The sequence below is a fragment of the Venturia canescens genome, chromosome 10 (assembly GCF_019457755.1).
Source record: "Venturia canescens isolate UGA chromosome 10, ASM1945775v1, whole genome shotgun sequence".
In the NCBI taxonomy this organism is placed as follows: Eukaryota; Metazoa; Arthropoda; class Insecta; order Hymenoptera; family Ichneumonidae; genus Venturia; species Venturia canescens.
In genome coordinates, this window is record NC_057430.1 from 1604949 (window position 1) to 1626600 (window position 21652).

Sequence of the window (21652 nt, forward strand, 5' to 3'; positions counted from 1 at the left end):
CTCATACAGTGGAACATTCCCTACTTTCTTCCTTTCATCGTCTCATAGTAAAAATTTTAATCTGCCTGCCACATTTCACGAGCACAACATTGTACATATCGCATACTAGTTCAATATATTCTTTAAAGTATATATTTTAAGAATACAGACATAGTCAGATTAAAGTATATTCTCGTTGTTTTCATCCCCTCCCACTGTTTTTGTGCTGTCCCTTGTTCAGTTCACGATACACAACAGACTGTATAAAAGAAGTACCATGCTCGGACTTTAGTTACAAATGATAAGCGTGAATGGTACGAAGTGCTTGCAACAAGCATCGCTCATATTGAAAGTTCTTGAATATATATTTCTATATAAGATGCTGAACTTAGTGGTAAGTTACGCGATCGTGGTTGAGACAAGCAGTATTCTCTTGTGTCGTTTGATTGCTTATTTTTCTGTTTGAATCCCATTTACGTGCTGAAGCTGTGCATTATTGTGATTGGTGAATCAACATTGCAAAACTTGGTCCAGGCTGACGGTCATGGGCATGCACAGTAAGTTCTAAAGATTTGTATCGAGTTTAACAATCATCGGCGTGTTATTAATAATCATTTTTTCAGACTGGGCTTTGCGGTTTATTGAAGAAGCATTTATTATCGTATGCAGAATAAGGTGGCGCAAAAAAATTGACTATTTCTTTTTCTGGGTTTTCTATGAAAATATGTTAATTTATCACTTTTCAAGAGCCCCCTCCAAAAATCAGCTCAAAAATTTTTTTTTCGAGGTCGCTCACAATTTTTAAAAATTCCAAAAATAGTCAAAATTTGACTTTTTTTATTTTAAAAACGTTTTAGCTCAATACAGCGAAATTTTGTACAGAAAAAACCAATGAGTTTCTGAAATTTTCAACTCAAAATATTCATTTTGAAAGGTCGCTCATAATTCATTTCAATTTTTATATACTTTGCTTTTAATGCTTCGAGCGACTTTTGAATATTCATATTGATTATCGATTTGAATTTTAAGTTCCAATTAGTAAGATAATGCATGAAAATAAGCCATGAAACGGAGGAAAAATGGTATATAATAATGTAGGTAATAAACCAGACAAACGGAAATTTTTTTACCGGCGTAGCAAAATAGTTAGTTTACTATTTTGACACCGCGTTTGAGCCTGCGCTATTCTTGCTTTCATTCAATTAAAGTACTTGTTCGCAAACAATAATTCGAAGTATTTTTGTTGGTAAAATCTACTTAATAATTATTAAAACAAATTGTTCAAAACATCACTTAGTATTGTACCAAATTCACTCATTATGAGAGTTAATAAAAGTTTTGATTAACAGGAATGGCTCTATTCACAATTACATTTTATCTGCTAACTAGTTCTCGTAATTTTTTGAATTGTTTAATGAAAAATATCGACCGATTGTAAAATCATACTTTGTTACGTCAGATTTTTCCTCCATCTCATTGAGTATTTCTAACCATTATCTTACTTTTGAAACTGAAAATTAAAATGAATAATTAATATGAATATTTAAAGGTCTCTCGAAGCATCGAAAGTAAAGCATATAAAAATTGAAATGAATTATGAGCAACCTTTTAAAATGAATATTTTGAGTTAAAAATTCCAGAAACTCATTGATTTTTTCTGGACAAAATTTCGGTGTATCGAGCAAAAATTTTTTTTCAATAAAAATTTTCGACTATTTTTGGAATTTTTGAAAATTTTGAAATTTTGAGTGACTTTGAAACATTTTTTTGTTTAGTTGATTTTTGGAGGGGGCTCTTGAAACATGATAAATTAACATGTTTTGATAGGAGACCCTGAAAAAAAATAGTCAATTTTATTGCGCCACGCTAATGCAGAGTCTATAATTTTTCGCTTCCATTGTTTTCATTTATCCCAGAGTTTATCTCAAATTTGGAGTATATACATATTTCTGTTTCGTACGAAACCCCAAAACATCGTGGTCAGTTCTGTATGCACTCTACCGGTCTCTTAACTGCTATCTATTCGACTATTTGCCCAATTAGTTTTGTTATAGCAGTCGAAATTATGAATGTTAATGAATGATTTGAGTGTTATCAGAAATTGAAATCCCTATAATGCAATTCTTAAAATATGTTATAAATAGAAATGAGTTGTCAGTAATTAATTTCATTCGAACGATTGTATATAGGGGTTTCAATTTATAGCAGTTTCAAAGTGGTTCTCACATAGGGATATCGTCACTTTAAACCATCGCAAATTAAAAAATACGCATTAAATAACATATTAACATTAAACAAGATATGAAAATAAAATAACATGAAATAACAAATAATATAAAAAAATAACCACTAAATCAATTGAAAAAAAATCTATTTAAGTTATGTGCAGCGTTAAAATTTATGATATCAATTCAAGGCCAAGTAGTTAATGGTAATTCGGAATATTCATTTCTACGGGAAGCATCAGGAACTTGAGAAAGTTCGAATGAATCAAAAAAGTTACCATTTCAGTTACGTGCAGCACTAAAATTTATCATATCAATCGGAGTTTTATTGGTAATTCTAGGTTTTAACATTATGAAATTGTTCTAAAAAGCGTTTAAATCTAAAAAAATCACATTAAGGTAAACTCATTCGTTAGTGTATTTGCTGGCAGAGACTTCGAAGAAAATCGACGTTTCTCAGACTTTTAAGATCCCCTGGTATTATTCCCAATATTCAATTTCGATTTTGGATGGATACCAATGATTCTTAAATATGTGTTAGAAGTACTTGTCCGGCCTATCACTTTTCATTGAAATTTTTCATTCAAATAAACATGAGGGCCCTTTTCGAACTGATGGGTCATAAGTATGCATACAGAGGGAATTGTGAAAGTTATTCTCAAGTAATTTTTCTTAATTGCGTTGATTTAATAAAAAATGTAAACGAATTCTGCTGCAATATACGAGGGATATAATTGTGCATCAATAAATGAAAAATTTTACACAATAAATATGTTCAAGCTTCTAAAATAATCCCCCAGTTTATATTGCAATAATGGCAATTTTTACTTCTTATTTCTTCCAGTGAACGAATTCTATTCGGTATAAGGATTAGCCTATATTATTATTGAGAACATTGAACTTTGTGAAGGGAGAAATTTTTGGTATAGGAGGACGATTCGAAAAAATGCGGCAGGGACTGAATCGGGGTTCGAACCCGGAACCTCTCGATTACCGGTGGAGTGCTCTCCCAACTGAGCTATCCAGGCCGCCTACCACACGTAATTCGAATCGTCCTCGTAACGTTGTATTCCACAACGTTACAATCCCCCTTACCAGAGTTGATCCGCCGCTGACGGATCACACTCTTACAACTATGGCTGGGGAAGGGGTACTGCAAACTGGGAGTGTCTGAGAGACGGGAGGGGAAAGGGTACTACAGATTGGAAATGGTTGAGGGGAGGGAAGCTCAGGGAAGGTTCCACGGCAACCATAGTGCGTTCTGTTTTTAATGAACTTTGTCGTGGTTATTCAGAGGCCGTGGTCCTGTCACGGTCACTAGATTGCGACAGGGGAAATTTTTGGTATAGGAGGACGATTCGAAAAAATGCGGCAGTGACTGAACCGGGGTTTGAACCCGGAAACTCTTGATTACCGGTCAAGTGCTCTCCCAACTGAACTATCCAGGCCGCTTACTACACTTAAGGATATTTGGTACAGACTTACAATGTTGCCATGCTAAACCATGCTTAAAACATAAAAAATGTCAATATGATCAGAATTTTATAACATTTGGTGAACATATTCTTTAATGCCAAATTTGACAACACACATTTTTTAAGATTTTTCTTTTGTACAGTTATCGAGTAATTGATCACTAAAGCTCAGGTGTATAAGCATAGCGTATCCATATATATAGGTTCAGGGCATCAGAAATCTGCTTTAATGCGTAATTACTCGATAACTAACAAGGAAAGGTTCTCTTCGACGTCCTTCAATTTTGATGAAATTTAAATGTTATTCTACATCAAAATCTAAAAGACACGTAATTTTTTTTAATCGGCGGAAAAACGTTTCTAGGGGTTCAAATCATTCTTTAAAGTTGAGACCTCCGAGGGGTACTTTTCCGATTTCACCTATTTTCACCTGAAATAATAGAATGCACCGAAATGGATAATTATCTTAATGATAAATGATGAAAAATGCAACTGGTTTCATATCGGAGGGTTGCATAGGCAAAAATTTATAGGGGTTGAAATTCACAAAATCGTTATAACAAAAAAAGTATTGCACCTATCTCGATGAACTTAATTGCATTTAGGAGAGGGCAAAAAAATAGTAGATACGTGTTTTTGCGTTCTTCTCGCAAATCAAGTTAAGGGGGTGAACTTCCCCTGTATATGGTTACATCAAATCTTAATAAAACGGCAGTAATTTCTTGTTTTCCTTATTGCTTCTCTTCGTGTTTTTCAATCTAATCAAACGAATGCGTGTTTTTTTTTTGTCTTGCAAAGTCTTGTTTCGCGGAACAATAGGAAGGGACCCGAAAATTTGCCTAGTTCAAAAGCAAAACAGGCAAACGAACCGGCAAAAATTTTGTTGATCCGACAGAAGGGGTGATAAAAAATTTTTAATCATCACCTTTTGATAAAACATCCTAAAACAGAATATAAACTGCAAAACTAATAAACTCGTTTAGCGTCATGTTCAATTTTAATTAAAATTCTACAGTCAATTGATTTCTGAAGTAATATTCAAACATATGAAAAACTATGCTCAAAAAAAATTGAACACCTATAAAAAACTACAAGCTCTTCATAGCAGCTCAAGAAAAAATGATTGAACCCTCAAAAAATAAAATCATACATTGTTTCTTGAAATTGAAAAAGGAAATTGAAAATTGTCCGAGTAAAAGTCTGCTTCTAAAAAAACTATCCAAAAACCAAACTCATCATACACTTTATGAAAAACCTTCTTCATTATCATTCAAAAGAATATCGAACCTTGTAAAAACACGCTTCCTTCCAAATAATTATTACAAAATAATTCACAAAAATGACGTCTCAAATGACCATCTCAAATGCATTAATGAATAACCTCGAACCTGTGATATGGAAATACGTAATCTCAAGACGTTCCGCTCAAAGGAACTGAATGTTGTCAAATAAGTGCAAAAGTGAAAAGTACATTGTATTGAGAACCGAAAAAATACAAATGTAGTATATTTAAAGAAGATTAAAAAATACAAATAATCAAATGATAAACAAAAGAAAAACAAAAACACAAAAAATCGCAAACACAAAAAGTTATAATAACAAAAAATTACAAAGAAAAAAATTACGAAGATTTTAACTTCCTGAATAGTCAACTAAATTATTGAATTTTAGCCGTTGTGAAATCATGTTCTAATGGGCTTTGAGAATACTCGTCTGCCTCAGAACGTTTTAGCTAAATTACTAAAAGATCGACAACCATAAAAGTTACAAAATCTTGCTTTTAAGCAATTATATAGAAGAGCAATGCCACCCATTTTTTTTATAACCAACACATATAAAGCTGTGGTTAATTTCGAATTGAGAATACTCTTCCGGCCCAAGGAGTCCTGACTGAGTTACTATTCGACAGTAGAAACTTATAAGGAAACCGAAATCTTCCTGCCCATGACATTTTGAGAAAATGGCTAATCCAAAATATCACATCAAAGGTGAAGTCATTTTTCACTTTATGATAGTAGAGATTTATAAGAAAATCGATTCTTCTCCGACTTTCAGGATCCCCTGGTATGATTCACTACATATTCGACGTCGATTGGATCGGTACAAGTTATTTTTAAATACGTGCTAAAGGTACTTGTCCGGCCCATCACTTTCTATTCAAATTGCTCATTGATAAAAAAAAGGGCTCTCCTAAAATTGATGAACCACAAGTATGAATTCGGAGAGAGTTGACAAAAATATCTTTAGGTAATTCAATAAATTGTGAAAAAAATCTAATCGAATTTCTCCGTATTTTACAAGGGATTTCATTGTGCATCCATAAAATAAAAAAATATACTTTGCACGATACAAATTTTCAAGCATTCAAGATAACTTCTTAGCTTACATTGCATAATGAAAGCAATTCTTACCTCTCATTTCTTTCAGCGAAGAAATTCCATAGTCAGTATAGGAACCATCCTATACTAATGCTGAGAATATTGAAATGTTAATATTTCGCATTTTTCGAAAAGTTTCGATCGGACTCAGCCATACGATTGTATGTTTATTTTTTTATATCCACGTATACAATTTTATCCGGTTAAAATCAATAAATATCAACAGTTAACCCATTAACGCCTGACTTGACCAAAATTCTTCGCTAGTTTTGGCCTAATATTTTGCATTGAAAAAAAATTCTAAAAATCATTGCATCCATCTTTCCTAATGTTTTCAGATCCGCTCTAACCGAATCCGCGATCAGATTGACATAAAAAACAGTTTAAACAATAGTTTTTTAATTTTTTCACCAAAAAACGTGAATTTTGCTGGTCTATTTTTTTTCGAAACGTCAATTTCACTCCGATAAAACTGTAAAATAATGCTTTGAACTATCCTATCGTGGTCATCGATAGTTGCTCTTGAGACATACGTGGTTGAAAATTTTTTTCCGGTCTCAAAAAATAAATATGGCGGTTGTTTATATGCGACGTCATTCGCGTAACGCGTTACATGTATTTACTCGTCAAGAATGCATCACAGGAAAAAAATCAAAAGTACAAAAGTTGTTTTATTTGTTGAGATCTCTTCAATGATGGTCCCAAAAATGGGACCCGATAAAGTTTTGGGTCCGGTGAGGCCCAAATCACGATTTTTCATAAAAAATACTCAGATTTCATGAAAAGTAAGTTTCACATTACCCGGAGCTCCCCTGTTGGTGGTCCCAAAATTGGGCCTGATATGAATATTGGGGCCTGTAGGGCCCAAATAATGTTTTATATGCAAATTTTATTCCTATTATCGTAGAACTTGACTTTTCACATGATTTTTTGTTCTACAACTATGAAATACGAAAAGGTAGTCCATACTTCTCCTAATTCAGAATTTTTGAATGCTCTTAGCCGTTGCTGAATGTAACGTTCCCCGGTTTTCACCACGTGGAGGTGAGCATTCGTTGAAAACCTTCGTTTTTTTTGTTTTTTTTTGTTGTTTAAAAAAAACACTAATGGTTCTTTTCTTCAAGAGAAAAGTCGGAAAATGATAAGCTAAAATCCAAAAATAGGGAAAAAAAACAAAAAAAACCAAAAAACAACAAAAAAACGAAGGTTTTCAACGAATGCTCACTTCCACGTGGTGAAAACCGGGCAACGTTATATTCAGCAACGGCTAAGAGCATTAAAAAATTCTGAATTAGGAGAAGTATGGACTACCTTTTCGTATTTCATAGTTGTAGAACAAAAAATCATGCGAAAAGTCAAGTTCTACGATAATAGGAATAAAATTTGCATATAAAACTTTATTTGGGCCCTACAGGTCCCAATATTCATATCAGGCCCAATTTTGGGACCACCAACAGGGGAGCTCCGGGTAATGTGAAACTTACTTTTCATGAAATCTGAGTATTTTTTATGAAAAATCGTGATTTGGGCCTCACTGGACCCAAAATTTTATCGGGCCCCATTTTTGGGACCATCATTGAAGAGATCTCAACAAATAAAACAACTTTTGTACTTTTGATTTTTTTCCTGTGATGCATTCTTGACGAGTAAATACATGTAACGCGTTACGCGAATGACGTCGCATATAAACAACCGCCATATTTATTTTTTGAGACCGGAAAAAAATTTTCAACCACGTATGTCTCAAGAGCAACTATCGATGACCACGATAGGATAGTTCAAAGCATTATTTTACAGTTTTATCGGAGTGAAATTGACGTTTCGAAAAAAAATAGACCAGCAAAATTCACGTTTTTTGGTGAAAAAATTAAAAAACTATTGTTTAAACTGTTTTTTATGTCAATCTGATCTCGGATTCGGTTAGAGCGGATCTGAAAACATTAGGAAAGATGAATGCAATGATTTTTAGAATTTTTTTTCGATGCAAAATATTAGGCCAAAACTAGCGAAGAATTTTGGTCAAGTCAGGCGTTAATGGGTTAAGTAAACACGAGCGTTTCGAGGAATTCAAAGAAATATGATTTTTTTGTTCCATGATATTAACATATGGATTAGCTTCTTTTTAATTTTTTTATGAATGAGCAATTTTAATAGAAAGTGATGGGCCGGACAAGTACTTTTAACACGTATTAAATATAACTTGTACCGATCCAATCGACGTTTTGAAGGAAAACCATTTCAGGACAATTTAGAAATGAATTTAGAAATTCGAAAACTCAGAAAGGAATAGAAAAAGGAACATTGAAGTATTTACAAAAGCTGATGACTTTTGTAATGAATTTTCTAGATTACATGATAGGGTTGGAGTAAATGATTTGAATGATTGGCACACATGCTGCAACACAGAAATATCGAAGTTTAGAAGTATTCGCTGTATACCAGTCATACAAACTTCAATACTATTTGAAAAGAAACACTTAAAAACTTGCTGAACCAAGTTCCATTACGTATTACCATAATCAAAGATAAGGGGTGATCCGTAGCATATATATTTATCCACAGAAATTTCAGAGTTCGCAGGTATCTGCTGCGGTTCAATGTATCTGCGCAATGAGCTTCGAAGACAGCAATTTCGAATCTCTCCATAAATGAGCAACTGAAGACTTTTATAATCAATTTTTTACTTCATATATATGTTACGGTTAGAGTCAAAATGTAAAATAAATGGCACAGTATATAAATTGTAGACTTTGCAGGTTTTCACTGTATTTCAATGATCCGAATCTACAGCATTATAATGAAAAGTTGTCAAAAGTCATGATGTTGCATTAAAATGACATAGCGCACATTGCATTCAGAAATTCTTTAAGTTTTTGGGGATGTTGGTAGGCATTATATTTGATCACATCCAAAACTGAGCAACTGTATCGGAATGAATTTTTTTTATAATAATTCCATATCTGTAGTTTGCAAAGTGGAAATACTCAACATACATGTCATTCCATAAGTTTTGTTATTAAAATTTGTGTTTGCACACCGCATTCCGAAGATACGACTTTTCATATCATTAGCAAAAAAAGCATCCAAAGGATTTCTGGAACAAGTTTTCAAATTTATCACTCGACAGACCTAATGGGAAAAGAATAACTACCCAGTATACCAAGACCAGAAATTTTTTTGAAAATCTGATTTACAAAATGTGCAATTCAAGATTATGATCAAGAGACTCGGTAGAGTCTCGGGACAAGTACATTGAAAGCCCTGTCGTCTGCTGGCCCGAGACTCTCGCCGAGACTATACTTTCTCTGAATAAAACGATTCGCCGTGGTGGGGGTAAAATTGGCATGTGATTTTATTGAATTACGAAGCTCAGGAGCCATTTAACAACTTGAAAATTGAAGTTTAAGCCAATTGAGTAATTCTCTTTCGATTCCGCCCTAAATCAGCATGATCGGTGGCGTATTTGCTGAGAAAAAACTTTGCACGGGCTCAAGATTATGCAAAAGTTACCAACACATTCAAGAATTTATGCGGCTGTATTTATAAACACCATCAAAGGCACTTTGATGCTCTCGAGTTTCTGATTCGTTGGATCTGACGACATCCATTTTTAGACGTTGCGATTGGTTGTTGAAATTAGTTGTTGATGATTGGAAATCTGACGTCAACTTCAGAACGTAGCACACGGCGTAGCACAGCTGGTAACAGCAGTCATAAATTCGACCGATATACAAATATATATGTACAAACCATGTGTCAGTTTTTGATCGTATGAACAGAGTTTCGACATTACGAAGTGCGTGTGGGATCAATAAAAAAATAATTTTCGTCATCTAAAGAAGTGCATATTACTATTTATTTTGTTATTTGTGATATATTAAACCGGTATCAAAGCGGCAGCGTAAATGTAGTCTGTGATGTGTGTGTGAAAAAGAATATAAAAAATGCGTGATGCATATATGTCAACGAAACTCTCTAAGATTTCATTATTTCGTTCGATTGGAAATAAGTGTTGACTGAAATAATCCTTCAATTAAACCAGAGTACGAGAAATATTGTCCAGTGCGAATATATTGTCAATGGCGTGGTTATATATCATGTGTACATAGGTTATATATACGAATAAATAGAACAAAAATACACGCAACTGTTAGAATGATATTAGAAACTTCAATTGAATAAATGTTTTCTAATTTATTTCTTGTGTCGTCATTATTTTTAAACATCCCCATATTTTGCTTGATATTCAGTTTGGCTCTGCCCTCTCCGATCCTTGTTTTCACCCGCTCAGTTTGCAGCGGATCGATTCATATTATTAATTCGTTCCCTAATATGTATTCTATGATTTTCTACTCCTTCATGATGATCGTGGTAACATGATTCGAGAGGTTTCTAACCATGATCTTGAATTGCACATTTTGTAAATCAGATTTTCAAAAAAAAATCGGGTCTTGGTATAGTGTGTAGTTATTCTTTTCCCATTAGGTCTGTCGAGTGATAAATTTGGAAACTTTTCCAGAAAGTCTTTGGATGCTTTTTTTGCTAATGATATGGAAAGTCGTATCTTAGGAATGTGGTATGCAAACACAAATTTTGATAACAAAACTTATAGAATGACATGTATATTGAGTATTTCCACTTTGCAAACTACAAATATGAAATTATTATAAAAAAAATTCATTCCGATAAGTCTACTGTTGCTCAGTTTTGGATGCGATCAAATATGATGCCTACCAACATCCCCAGAAACTTACAGAATTGCTGAATGCAATGTGCGCTATGTCATTTTAATGTAACATCATGACTTTTGACAACTTTTCATTATAATGCTGTAGATTCGGATCATTAAAATACTCCAAAAATCTGCAAACTATACAATTTAAATACTGTGCCATTCATTTTACATTTTGACTCTAACTGTAACATCTATATGAAGTAAAAAATTGATTATAAAAGTCTTCAGTTGCTCATTTATGGATAGATTTGAAATTGCTGTCTTCGAAGCTCATTGCGCAGATACATTGAACCGCAGCAGATACCTGCGAACTCTGAAATTTCTGTGGATAAATATAAATTCGAAAAAATTTTCACAAATCTTGAAAAAACTTTATCTGTAAAAAAAACTAATCTGTATCTATTTTTTAAAGTGTCAAAAGAATCAAATAACAAGTAAAAAATAAAAAACCGAAAAATCGCGCTTGAAATCATTTTGGAAACCGATGCCTCATTCTTCTTATTTGATTCGAACAGCTAAATCAATTGAAAAAAATTCCATCTAATTTACGTGCAGCATCAAAATTTATTATATGAATTCGAGGCCAAGTATTTTCTAATGAATTGAAAAAGTTACCACTTGAGTTACGTGCAGCACTAAAATTTATGATATCAATCGAAGGACAAGTAATTTATGAGTAACTCCAAATTTCAACATTATGGAATTGTTCTAAGAAGCTTTTAAATCGAAAAAAAACACATGCAAGCTAGTCATTTCTTACTCTATGGTGGCAAAGACTTATAAGAAAATCGATTCTTTTCAGACTTTCAGGAGCTTCTGATATTATTCACCATATTCGACGTCGATTGGATCGATACAAATTATGTTTAAATATGAGTTAAAAGTACTTGTCCGGCCCATCACTTTCCATCAAAATTGTTTATTCAAATAAAAATCAGGGCTTCTCTAGATCTGATCGAGCACAAATATTCATGCAGAGCGTATTTAGAGAGTTATCTTCAAGTAATATTCCCTTAATTGCACTAATTGATTAAGAATGGAAACGAACTGTCCTGTACTATACAAGGGATGTTATTGTGCATCGATAAATAAAAAACATTTTGCACATTAAATATGTTCAAGCTTCCAAAAATAACTCCCCAGTTGGCATTGGAATGACGGCAATTTTTACTTCTCACTTTTTCCAGCGAACGAATTTCATTCGGTATAACTAACCTATACTATTATTAAGAACATTAAACTAATAATAAATCGCATGTCAATCGATTTTCAACCGGACTCTGCCGTACAATTTCGTTTTTTTATGATTGATTTTTATTTGAATGAATAGTGATGGGCCGGACAAGTACTTTTAACTCATATTTAAACATAATTTGTATCGATCCAATCGACGTCGAATATGGTGAATAATATCAGAAGCTCCTGAAAGTCTGAAAAGAATCGATTTTCTTATAAGTCTTTGCCACCATAGAGTAAGAAATGACTAGCTTGCATGTGATTTTTTTCGATTTAAAAGCTTCTTAGAACAATTCCATAATGTTGAAATTTGGAGTTACTCATAAATTACTTGTCCTTCGATTGATATCATAAATTTTAGTGCTGCACGTAACTCAAGTGGTAACTTTTTCAATTCATTAGAAAATACTTGGCCTCGAATTCATATAATAAATTTTGATGCTGCACGTAAATTAGATGGAATTTTTTTCAATTGATTTAGCTGTTCGAATCAAATAAGAAGAATGAGGCATCGGTTTCCAAAATGATTTCAAGCGCGATTTTTCGGTTTTTTATTTTTTACTTGTTATTTGATTCTTTTGACACTTTAAAAAATAGATACAGATTAGTTTTTTTTACAGATAATGTTTTTTCAAGATTTGTGAAAATTTTTTCGAATTGTTCTGTATTTTTTTTTATAAAATCATTTTTGTGACAATTTAAAAAGAAAATATTTTTAAAGTTTTTTTTATGGATGGAATTATCAGCAAACGAGGGACCATCAATGTACTTGTCCCAACCTTTTTTTTCCTAGGGGAATTAGAAACCTCTCTAATGATGTGACCACAATCATCATGAAGGAGTAGCAAATCATAGGACACATATTAGGGAACGAATTAATAATATGTATCGGTCCGCTGCAAACTGATGGGGTGAAAACAAGGATCGTAGAGGGCAGAGCCAAACTGAATATCAAGCAAAATATGGGGATGTTTAAAAATAACGATGACACAAGAAATAAATTAGAAAACATTTATTCAAGTAAAGTTTCTAATATCATTCTAACAGTTCCGTGTGTTTTTGTTCTATTTATTCGTATGTATAACCTATTTACACATGATATATAACGACGCCAGTGACGATATATTCGCACTAGACAATATTTCTCGTAATCTGGTTTAATTGAAGGATTATTTCAGTCAACACTTATTTCCAATCGAACGAAATAATGAAATCTTGAAAAGTTTCGTTGACATTGCATCGCGCATTTTTTATATTCTTTTTCACACACACATCACAGACTACATTTACGCGGCCGCTTTGATACCGGTTTAACATATCACAAATTTTAACAAAATAAATAGTAATATGCACTTCTGTAGATGACGAAAATTATTTTTTTATTTATCCCGCACGCACTTCGTAATGGAGAAACTCTGTTCATGCGATCAAAAACTGACACGAGGTTTGTACAAATATATATGTATATCGATCGAATTTATGACTGTTGTTACCAGCTGTGCTGCGCCGTGTGCTACGTTATGAAGTTGACGTCATATTTCCAATCATCAACAACTAATTTCAACAACCAATCACAACGTCTAAAAATGGATGTCGTCGGATCCAACCAATCAGAAACTCGATAGCATCAAAGTGCCTTTGATGGTGTTGTAATCAAGAGACGCGGTAGCGGCTCGACGCCAGGTATTAAAAGGAAAAACTGCAGTGCAAAAGAAAAGCCAGCGCGAGCCCTGCCGCTACTCTTATATACGCGGATATGCCGGTTTTATGACGTCACAGAATTTTCAAATGGCTCTCACAAATAAACCATTTCATAAGAGAACTTGAAAATTTGTGACGATTTTTTTTCGATTTTTCTCTTTCCATTGGTCTTTGTTGCAAGTAAATCCGTCCAGTAGATCCTGAGATATGTAACGTTAGTGATTTAAAATCCATCATTTCGGGATTTTCATTTTCTTAGAGACAGAGGAGCGTAAGTTACGCTTGTTTACATTTGGACTTCCGTCATTTGCACGATTTCTTACTTTTGTCACGCTCTACGTCACGTACTACGCTGAACGCGGCTACCCCCTCTCCTTCTGCGTCGCCGAGCGAGAGAGACAGAGAATGGGCGCACAGCGGGGGCAATACCAGCTCCTGGTTTGCGCATAAAATATGTATATAATTATATAATATACATTTTATTTATTAATATTAATTAATCATAAAATATTATTACAATAAATATTTTAATATAATTAATATATATTATAATATATATATTATATTATACAATATATAATATAAAATGATAATAATATAATAAAATAAAAAAATTGAATAATACGAATAACATTAAATAATAAATAATAAAAATAAAAACATATAAAATTCTGGTCGACGCTGCTGGATTTTTCGAGGATGTCTAGGGCGATAGCTCATGGGTTTTGGAGGACTAGGTTTAGGTACATTCTATCGCGATTTTCGATTTCTAGGCGGACGACCCATAGTTTTTTATGTCCAAATATATTCCTCCATGGCTTTCGTCGTCTAGGTATGTTTTTTCATGGTTTTCGTGGTCTGGGTCGACGGCTCCTTAGTTTTCGATGTCCAGGTATGTTTCTCCATGGTTTTCATGGTTTCGGATAATTCCTCCATGGATTTCGATGCCTAGGTATATTCCTCCATGGTTTCTGATGTGCGAGTGTATTTTTCCATAGTTTTTCATGTCCAAGTGTATTTCTCTATAGTTCTTGATGTCTAGGTATATTCCTCCATGGTTTTCGCGATCGAGGTTGACGGCTCCACAGGTTTCGATGTCCAGGGAGGTTTTTCCATCGTTTTCGTGGTCTCGGATAATTCCTCTATGGGTTTCGATGTCTAGGTATATTCCTCTATGGTTTCTGATGTGCAGGTGTATTTCTCCATAGTTTTTAATGTCCAGGTGTGTTTCTCCATAGTTCTTGATGTCTAAGGTATATTGCTCCATGGTTTTCGTGGTCTAAGTATGTCTCTTCATGGTTTTCGCGGTCGAGGTCGACGGCTCCACAGTTTTCAATGACCAAGTATGAAGGACCACGAAAACCATGTTCCTTCATGGTTTTCGTGGTTCAGGTATATTCCTCCAGAGTTTTCGATATCTGGATATGTTTCTCCATGGTTTTCGTGGACTCGGTAGATTCCTCCATGGTTTTCGTGGTCTAGGTAGACTCCTCCATGGTTTTCGTGGTCTAGGTATGTTTCTTCATGGCTTTCGCAGTCGAGGTCGACGGCTCCACAGTTTTCGATATCCAGGTATGTTTCTCTCGGGTTTTCGTGGCCTAGGTTAATTCCTCCATGGGTTTCGATGTCTAGGTATATTCCTCCATGGTTTTCAATGTCTAGGCATGTTTCTTCATGGTTTTCGTGGTCTAGGATAATTCCTCCATGGGTTTTGATGTCTAGGTATATTCCTTCATGGTTTTCGATGTCTGGATATGTTCCTACTTGGTTTTCGTGGTCCAGGTATATTCCTCCATGGTTTTCGAAGTATGGATATGTTTTTCTATGGTTTTCGTGGTCTACGTAGATTCTTCCATGGTTTTCGTGGTCTAGGTATGTTTCTTCATGGTTTTCGCAGTCGAGGTCGACGGCTCCACAGTTTTCAATGACCAAGTATGAAGGACCACGAAAACCATGTTCCTTCATGGTTTTCGTGGTCCAGGTATATTCCTCCATGTTTTTCGTCGTCCAGGTATATTCCTCCATGGTTTTCAATGTCTAGGCATGTTTCATCATGGTTTTCGTGGTTCAGGTATATTCCACCATGGTTTTTGATGTCTGGGTATGTTTCTCCATAGTTTTCGTGGTCTAAGTTGATGGTTCCACATTTTTTGATGGCTAGGTCTGAGTTTCCATAGTTTTTGTGCTCTAGGTATATTTCTTCATCATTTCCGTGATCTAGGTCGATGACTCCATACTTTTCGATGTCTAGGTATGTGTCTACATAATTTTCAATGTCTAGGTATATTCCTCCATGGTTTTGAATGTCCAGGTATATTTCTTCATAGTTTTAAATGTCTACGTATGTTCCTTCATGGTTTTCGTGGTCCAGGTATATTCCGTCATGGCTTTTGATGCTAGGTCAACAATTCCATAGTTTTCGATGTTTGCTCGATGTTTGGTTCTCCATGGTTTTCATGGTCTAGGTCGACGGTTCCATTGTTTTCGATGTCTACGTCGCAGCTCCACGGTTTTCGATGGCTAGGTATTTTTCTCCATGGCTTTCGTCGTGCTGGTATGTTTTTTCATGCTTTTCGAGGTCTAGATCAACGGCTCCGTAGTTTTCAATGTCCAGGTATGTTTTCCCATTGTTTTCGTGGACTAGGTTGACGACTTCATAGTTTTCACTATCCCGGTCGATAGCTCCATAGTTTCCGATGTTAAGGTGAATTTGTCCATGGTTCCTGATATGAAAGTTAATGGCTCCATAGTTTCCGATAGTGTGGTGAGTTTTTCTAAGGTTTTCGATATCTAGGTTGTCGGCTCTATAGTTTTCGATGTCTAGTTTGGCGACTATAGGGTTTTCGATGTCTAGGTGGATGCCTTCGTATTTTTCAATATATATTCGACAATTTTATATTTCCCGATATTTAGGTAAACGGTGCAATCGTTTACGATATATTTCCTCATAGTTATCGATATCTAGATCAGCGATTTAATAGTTTACATTGACGAGGAAGGTTCAGACGTTACAGAAGACCATAAAAAAATGTCACTGGACACCAATCACCATAAAGCTGTGGTCTTAGACATTGAATACCATGGAAACATCTCCTTGGACATTGCAAACCATTGACAGTATCCATGTCAACATGGAATCCATGAATGAGAAGAAGATAGTTTCAAAAATCATTTTTCCATGTAAACAAGTGGAGCTTTTCAAAAAAAGGAATAGAAAATGAAAATATCATCCCATTGCATAGGAATTTCCCAATCTTTCATTGGAAAATTCGATTTGCTGAATGGATAATCCAAATCGTCACCATTATTGCTTGTAAGAGGTTTCAACTCACATGAACATAACCGCACAGTTTTCGTCCGTCTACATAGAAAAATTGGCTGTGTCGATTGCTTTTGGCACATAGAGAAAAGCAGTCAACTTGAAACAAATCGTTTTAAAAATTTTCGTCGAAGACGAGGAATGTATTTTTTTTCTTAAGTAAATATTGTCACGCCTCTAAAAAATAAGCTAAATTAGAAAAAAAAAATAATTGACAATGTAAAAAAAGAACGCCAATTATTAAAAGGTCGCGACCGTAGTTTCCAATAATTTTCTATATTTGCATTATCAATAAAAAACTTCAAAATATAAAAAAAAATGCAGATCGTTTTCTGAAGTTGACAAATACAGTGAATGAAATACGATTCCTATATAGTTGTCACGTCTCGCAAAAAGAAGTTAAATCAGTAAATATTACAACTTCAAAAAGTAAAAAATGCACGCCAAGTATTAAAAGGTCGTGACCGTCGTTTTAAATGATTTTATATATTCGCATTGTCAATAAATAAATTTTAAAAAATGTTTAACTGTGAAAAAATATGAGATCTATTGTAACATATACAGTGAATGAATTACGTTTCCTGTAGGAATCAAGAGACTCGGTAGAGTCTCGGGACAAGTACATTGACAGCCCTGTCGTCTGCTGGCCCGAGCTCGCCGAGACTATCTTTTCTCTGAATAAAACGATTCGCGGTGGTGGGGGTAAAATTGGCATGTCATTTTGTTCAATTACGAAACTCCTGAGTCATCTGAGGCTTTGAAAATTGAACTGGAGATTAATTAATAAATTCTCTTTCGATTCCACCCACAATCAGCATGATCGGTGGCGTAATTGCTGAGAAAAAACTTTGCACAGGCTCAAGATTATGCAAAAGTTACCAACACATTCTAGAATTTATGCGTCTGTATTTACAACACAATCAAAGACACTTTGATGCTCTCGAGTTTCTGATTGGTTGGATCTGACGACATCCATTTTTAAACGTTGTGATTGGTTTTTGAAATTAGTTGTTGATGGTTGGAAATCTGACGTCAACTTCAGAACGTAGCACACGGCGCAGCACAGATGGTAACAGCAGTCATAAATTCGATCGATATACATATAATATGTACAAACCATGTGTCAGTTTTTGATCGTATGAACAGAGTTTCGACATTACGAAGTGCGTGCGGGATCAATAAAAAAATAATTTTCGTCATCTAAAGAAGTGCATAATACTATTTATTTTGTTATTTGTGATATATTAAACCGGTATCAAAGCGGCCGCGTAAATGTAGTCTGTGATGTGTGTGTGAAAAAGAATATAAAAAATGCGCGATGCATATGTCAACGAAACTTTTCAAGATTTCATCATTTCGTTCGATTGGAAATAAGTGTCAACTGAAATAATCCTTCAATTAAACCAGAATACGAGAAATATTGTCCAGTGCGAATATATTGTCAGTGGCGTGATTATATATCATGTGTACATAGGTTATATATACGAATAAATAGAACAAAAATACACGCAACTGTTAGAATGATATTAGAAACTTTAATTGAATAAATATTTTCTAATTTATTTCTTGTGTCGTCATTATTTTTAAACATCCCCATATTTTGCTTGATATTCAGTTTGGCTCTGCCCTCTCCGATCCTTGTTTTCACCCCATCAGTTTGCAGCGGATCGATTCATATTATTAATTCGTTCCCTAATATGTGTCCTATGATTTTCTACTCCTTCATGATGATTGTGGTAACATGATTCGAGAGGTTTCTAACCACGATCTTGAATTACACATTTTGTAAATCAGATTTTCAAAAAAACATCTGGTCTTGGCATAGTGTGTAGTTATTCTTTTCCCATTAGGTCTGACGAGTGATAAATTTGGAAACTTTTACAGAAAGCCTATGGATGCTTTTTTTGCTGATGATATGAAAAGTCGTATCTTAGGAATGCGGTATGCAAACACAAATTTTGATAACAAAACTTATAGAATGACATGTATGTTGAGTATTTCCACTTTGCAAACTACAAATATGGAATTATTATAAAAATAATTCATTCCGATAAGTCTACTGTTGCTCAGTTTTGGATGCTATCAAATATGATGCCTACCAACATCCCCAGAAACTTACAGAATTGCTGAATGCAATGTGCGCTATGTCATTTTAATGTAACATCATGACTTTTGACAACTTTTCATTACAATGCTGTAGATTCGGATCATTAAAATACTCCAAAAATCTGCAAACTATACAATTTAAATACTGTGCCATTCATTTTACATTTTGACTCTAACTGTAACATCTATATGAAGTAAAAAATTGATTATAAAAGTCTTCAGTTGCTCATTTATGGATAGATTTGAAATTGCTGTCTTCGAAGCTCATTGCGCAGATACATTGAACCGCAGCAGATACCTGCGAACTCTGAAATTTCTGTGGATAAATATATATGCGACGGATCACCCCTTATCTTTGATTATGGTAATATGTAAGGTATATGCAAGTTTTTAAGTGTTCCTTTTCAAATAGTATTGAAGTTTGTATGACTGATATACAGCGAGTACTTCCAAACTTTGATATTTTTGTGTTGCAGCATGTGTGCCAATCATTCAAATCATTTACTCCAACCGTATCATGTAATCTAGAAAATTCATCACAAAAGTCTTCCGCTTTTCTAAATACTTCAATTTTCCTTTTTCTACTCCATTGTGATTTTTCGAATTTCTAAATTCATTTCTGAATTGTCCTGAAATGGTTTTCCTCCAAAACCAATGCAGGTACCTTAAACGTCTTTGAATTCTGTTGCTCTGTTGAATTAAGTTCGCTTAGTTTTTTTTGCTGCTTTGAGTTCTGGCATAATAAATGTCAGAAGTTTTCGGGTACTTTTTTTCAGCAACTATCAAACTGTGGATAATTGGACCTCAGCGGCCACTTGCAAACTTTGGAAATATATTTCATTGAGGGCACGTTTTGGATGAAATGAAATCTCTAGATTCAGAATGCAAAAGCGACATTTAAAGTGGGCAAATCTGTTGGATTTTTCGTGTTATGAATTTGATCTATCTTTCATTTGAATTTTGAAGAACAGGGATAAATAAAATCTGTTCTATTAAGGAAATCTTTACATCAGTTCTTTCTTGGTATGAAGACTTGGAAAAAATCGCCAAAGGCCAAGGACAGACAGGTGACGAAATATTTCCAGTACAATTTTGACGAAAAATAGATCTTTTGTCGCGGAAACCAACGTTATAAGCCGAAAATCATATTACAGCCCACGAGACGCATTTCTTCACTCTCTTGGGTTCCTATTATACAAAACATATTAGAAGATAAGGGGGAAAATCACCAACGTGGAAAAACAAAGCAGTGCCGAAATATTTCCAGTACAATTTTGACGAAAAATAGGTCCTTTTTCGTGGAAACCAACGTTATAAGCTGAAAATCATATCTCGGCCCCCAACCCGCTTTCTACCATTCTCTTGGGTTCCCAATAAGCATAGCATATTAGAGTAGAAGAAAAAAAATAGCCCAACTCCATGGACAGACCTGTGACAGAATATTTTCTGTACAATATTGACGAGAAATTTGTTGTTTTTCGTGGAAACCAACGTTATAAGCCGAAAATTATATCTCGGCCCACAACACACTTTTCTCCATGCTCTTGGGTTCCGAATAGACGAAACATATTAGAGTACAAGGAAAAAAATCGCCAAAGTTCAAAGACAGACCTGTGACGAAATATTTCCAGTACAATTTTGACGAAAAATTGATCTTATTTCGTGGAAACCAACGTTATAAGCCGAAAATCATATTATGGCCCACAACACGTATTTCTTCATGCTCTTGGATTCCCAATAGACAAAACATATTAGAAGACAAGGAGAAAAATCACCAAAGTCCAAGACCAAACCAGTGCCGAAATATTTTCAGTGCAATTTTGAAGAAAAATTGGTCTTTTACATGGAAACCAACATTATAAACCGAAATTCATTTCTCGGGCCTCATCCCGGATTCCTCCATGCTGTTGAGTTCCTAATAGGCATAACGAAAAAAGATTATCCCATAAAAAATGTTCGTATGAGAATGGAATCTATAAAAATGTACTAAGCAATTAATTCATAGAAATTTATACTAAAATCCTATAACCGTCATAACATAAATGAGGAACTTTTGAGAAAAAAGGCGTGATATCAAACCATAAACTTCCCCTTGGGAAAAAAAGGTTGGGACAAGTACATTGATGGTCTCTTGTTTCTGGATGACATAGAAAAAAGATTCAGAACCAGGAAAAAAATTCTATACAAATAATAAACGAAAAATTGAAAACTTCAAAAAAATTCAACAAAAATAAAAAACAATCGAAAAAATTCTGTAAAGAAAAATAAAAAATTTTCAAAAAAATTCATAATTATTGGACAAATTGAAAAATAAACTATCCAAGTTACATGCAGTATAAAAATGTATGATATCAATTGTTGGCCAAGTTTTTATTGATAATTTGAAATATTTATCGAACAAATCGGAAACTTTAATTGAAATTCATGATAATTATTTTCAAGAAAAAAAGTTAATAAAAAAAGTCATAACGGAAGTTACGTGCAGTACTAAAATGAAT

The 21652-nt window shown here is 34.1% G+C and overlaps 1 protein-coding gene and 1 non-coding gene across 2 annotated transcripts in view; one reads left to right on the forward strand and one right to left on the reverse strand.

The window, feature by feature from the left end:
- The first annotated feature begins 284 nt into the window (after positions 1 to 284).
- Positions 285 to 21652, forward strand: part of LOC122417126 (uncharacterized) — a 45583-nt gene continuing 24215 nt past the window's right edge. Inside the window, exons 1-2 of the mRNA XM_043430395.1 lie at positions 285 to 373; positions 466 to 536. Coding sequence (XP_043286330.1) covers positions 359 to 373; positions 466 to 536 — 86 coding nt within the window. The 5' untranslated portion in view covers positions 285 to 358. The remainder of the gene's footprint in view (positions 374 to 465; positions 537 to 21652) is intronic.
- On the reverse strand, positions 3580 to 3653 carry TRNAT-GGU (transfer RNA threonine (anticodon GGU)). Its single transcript has one exon. It is a non-coding gene; the product is annotated as a tRNA-Thr (tRNA).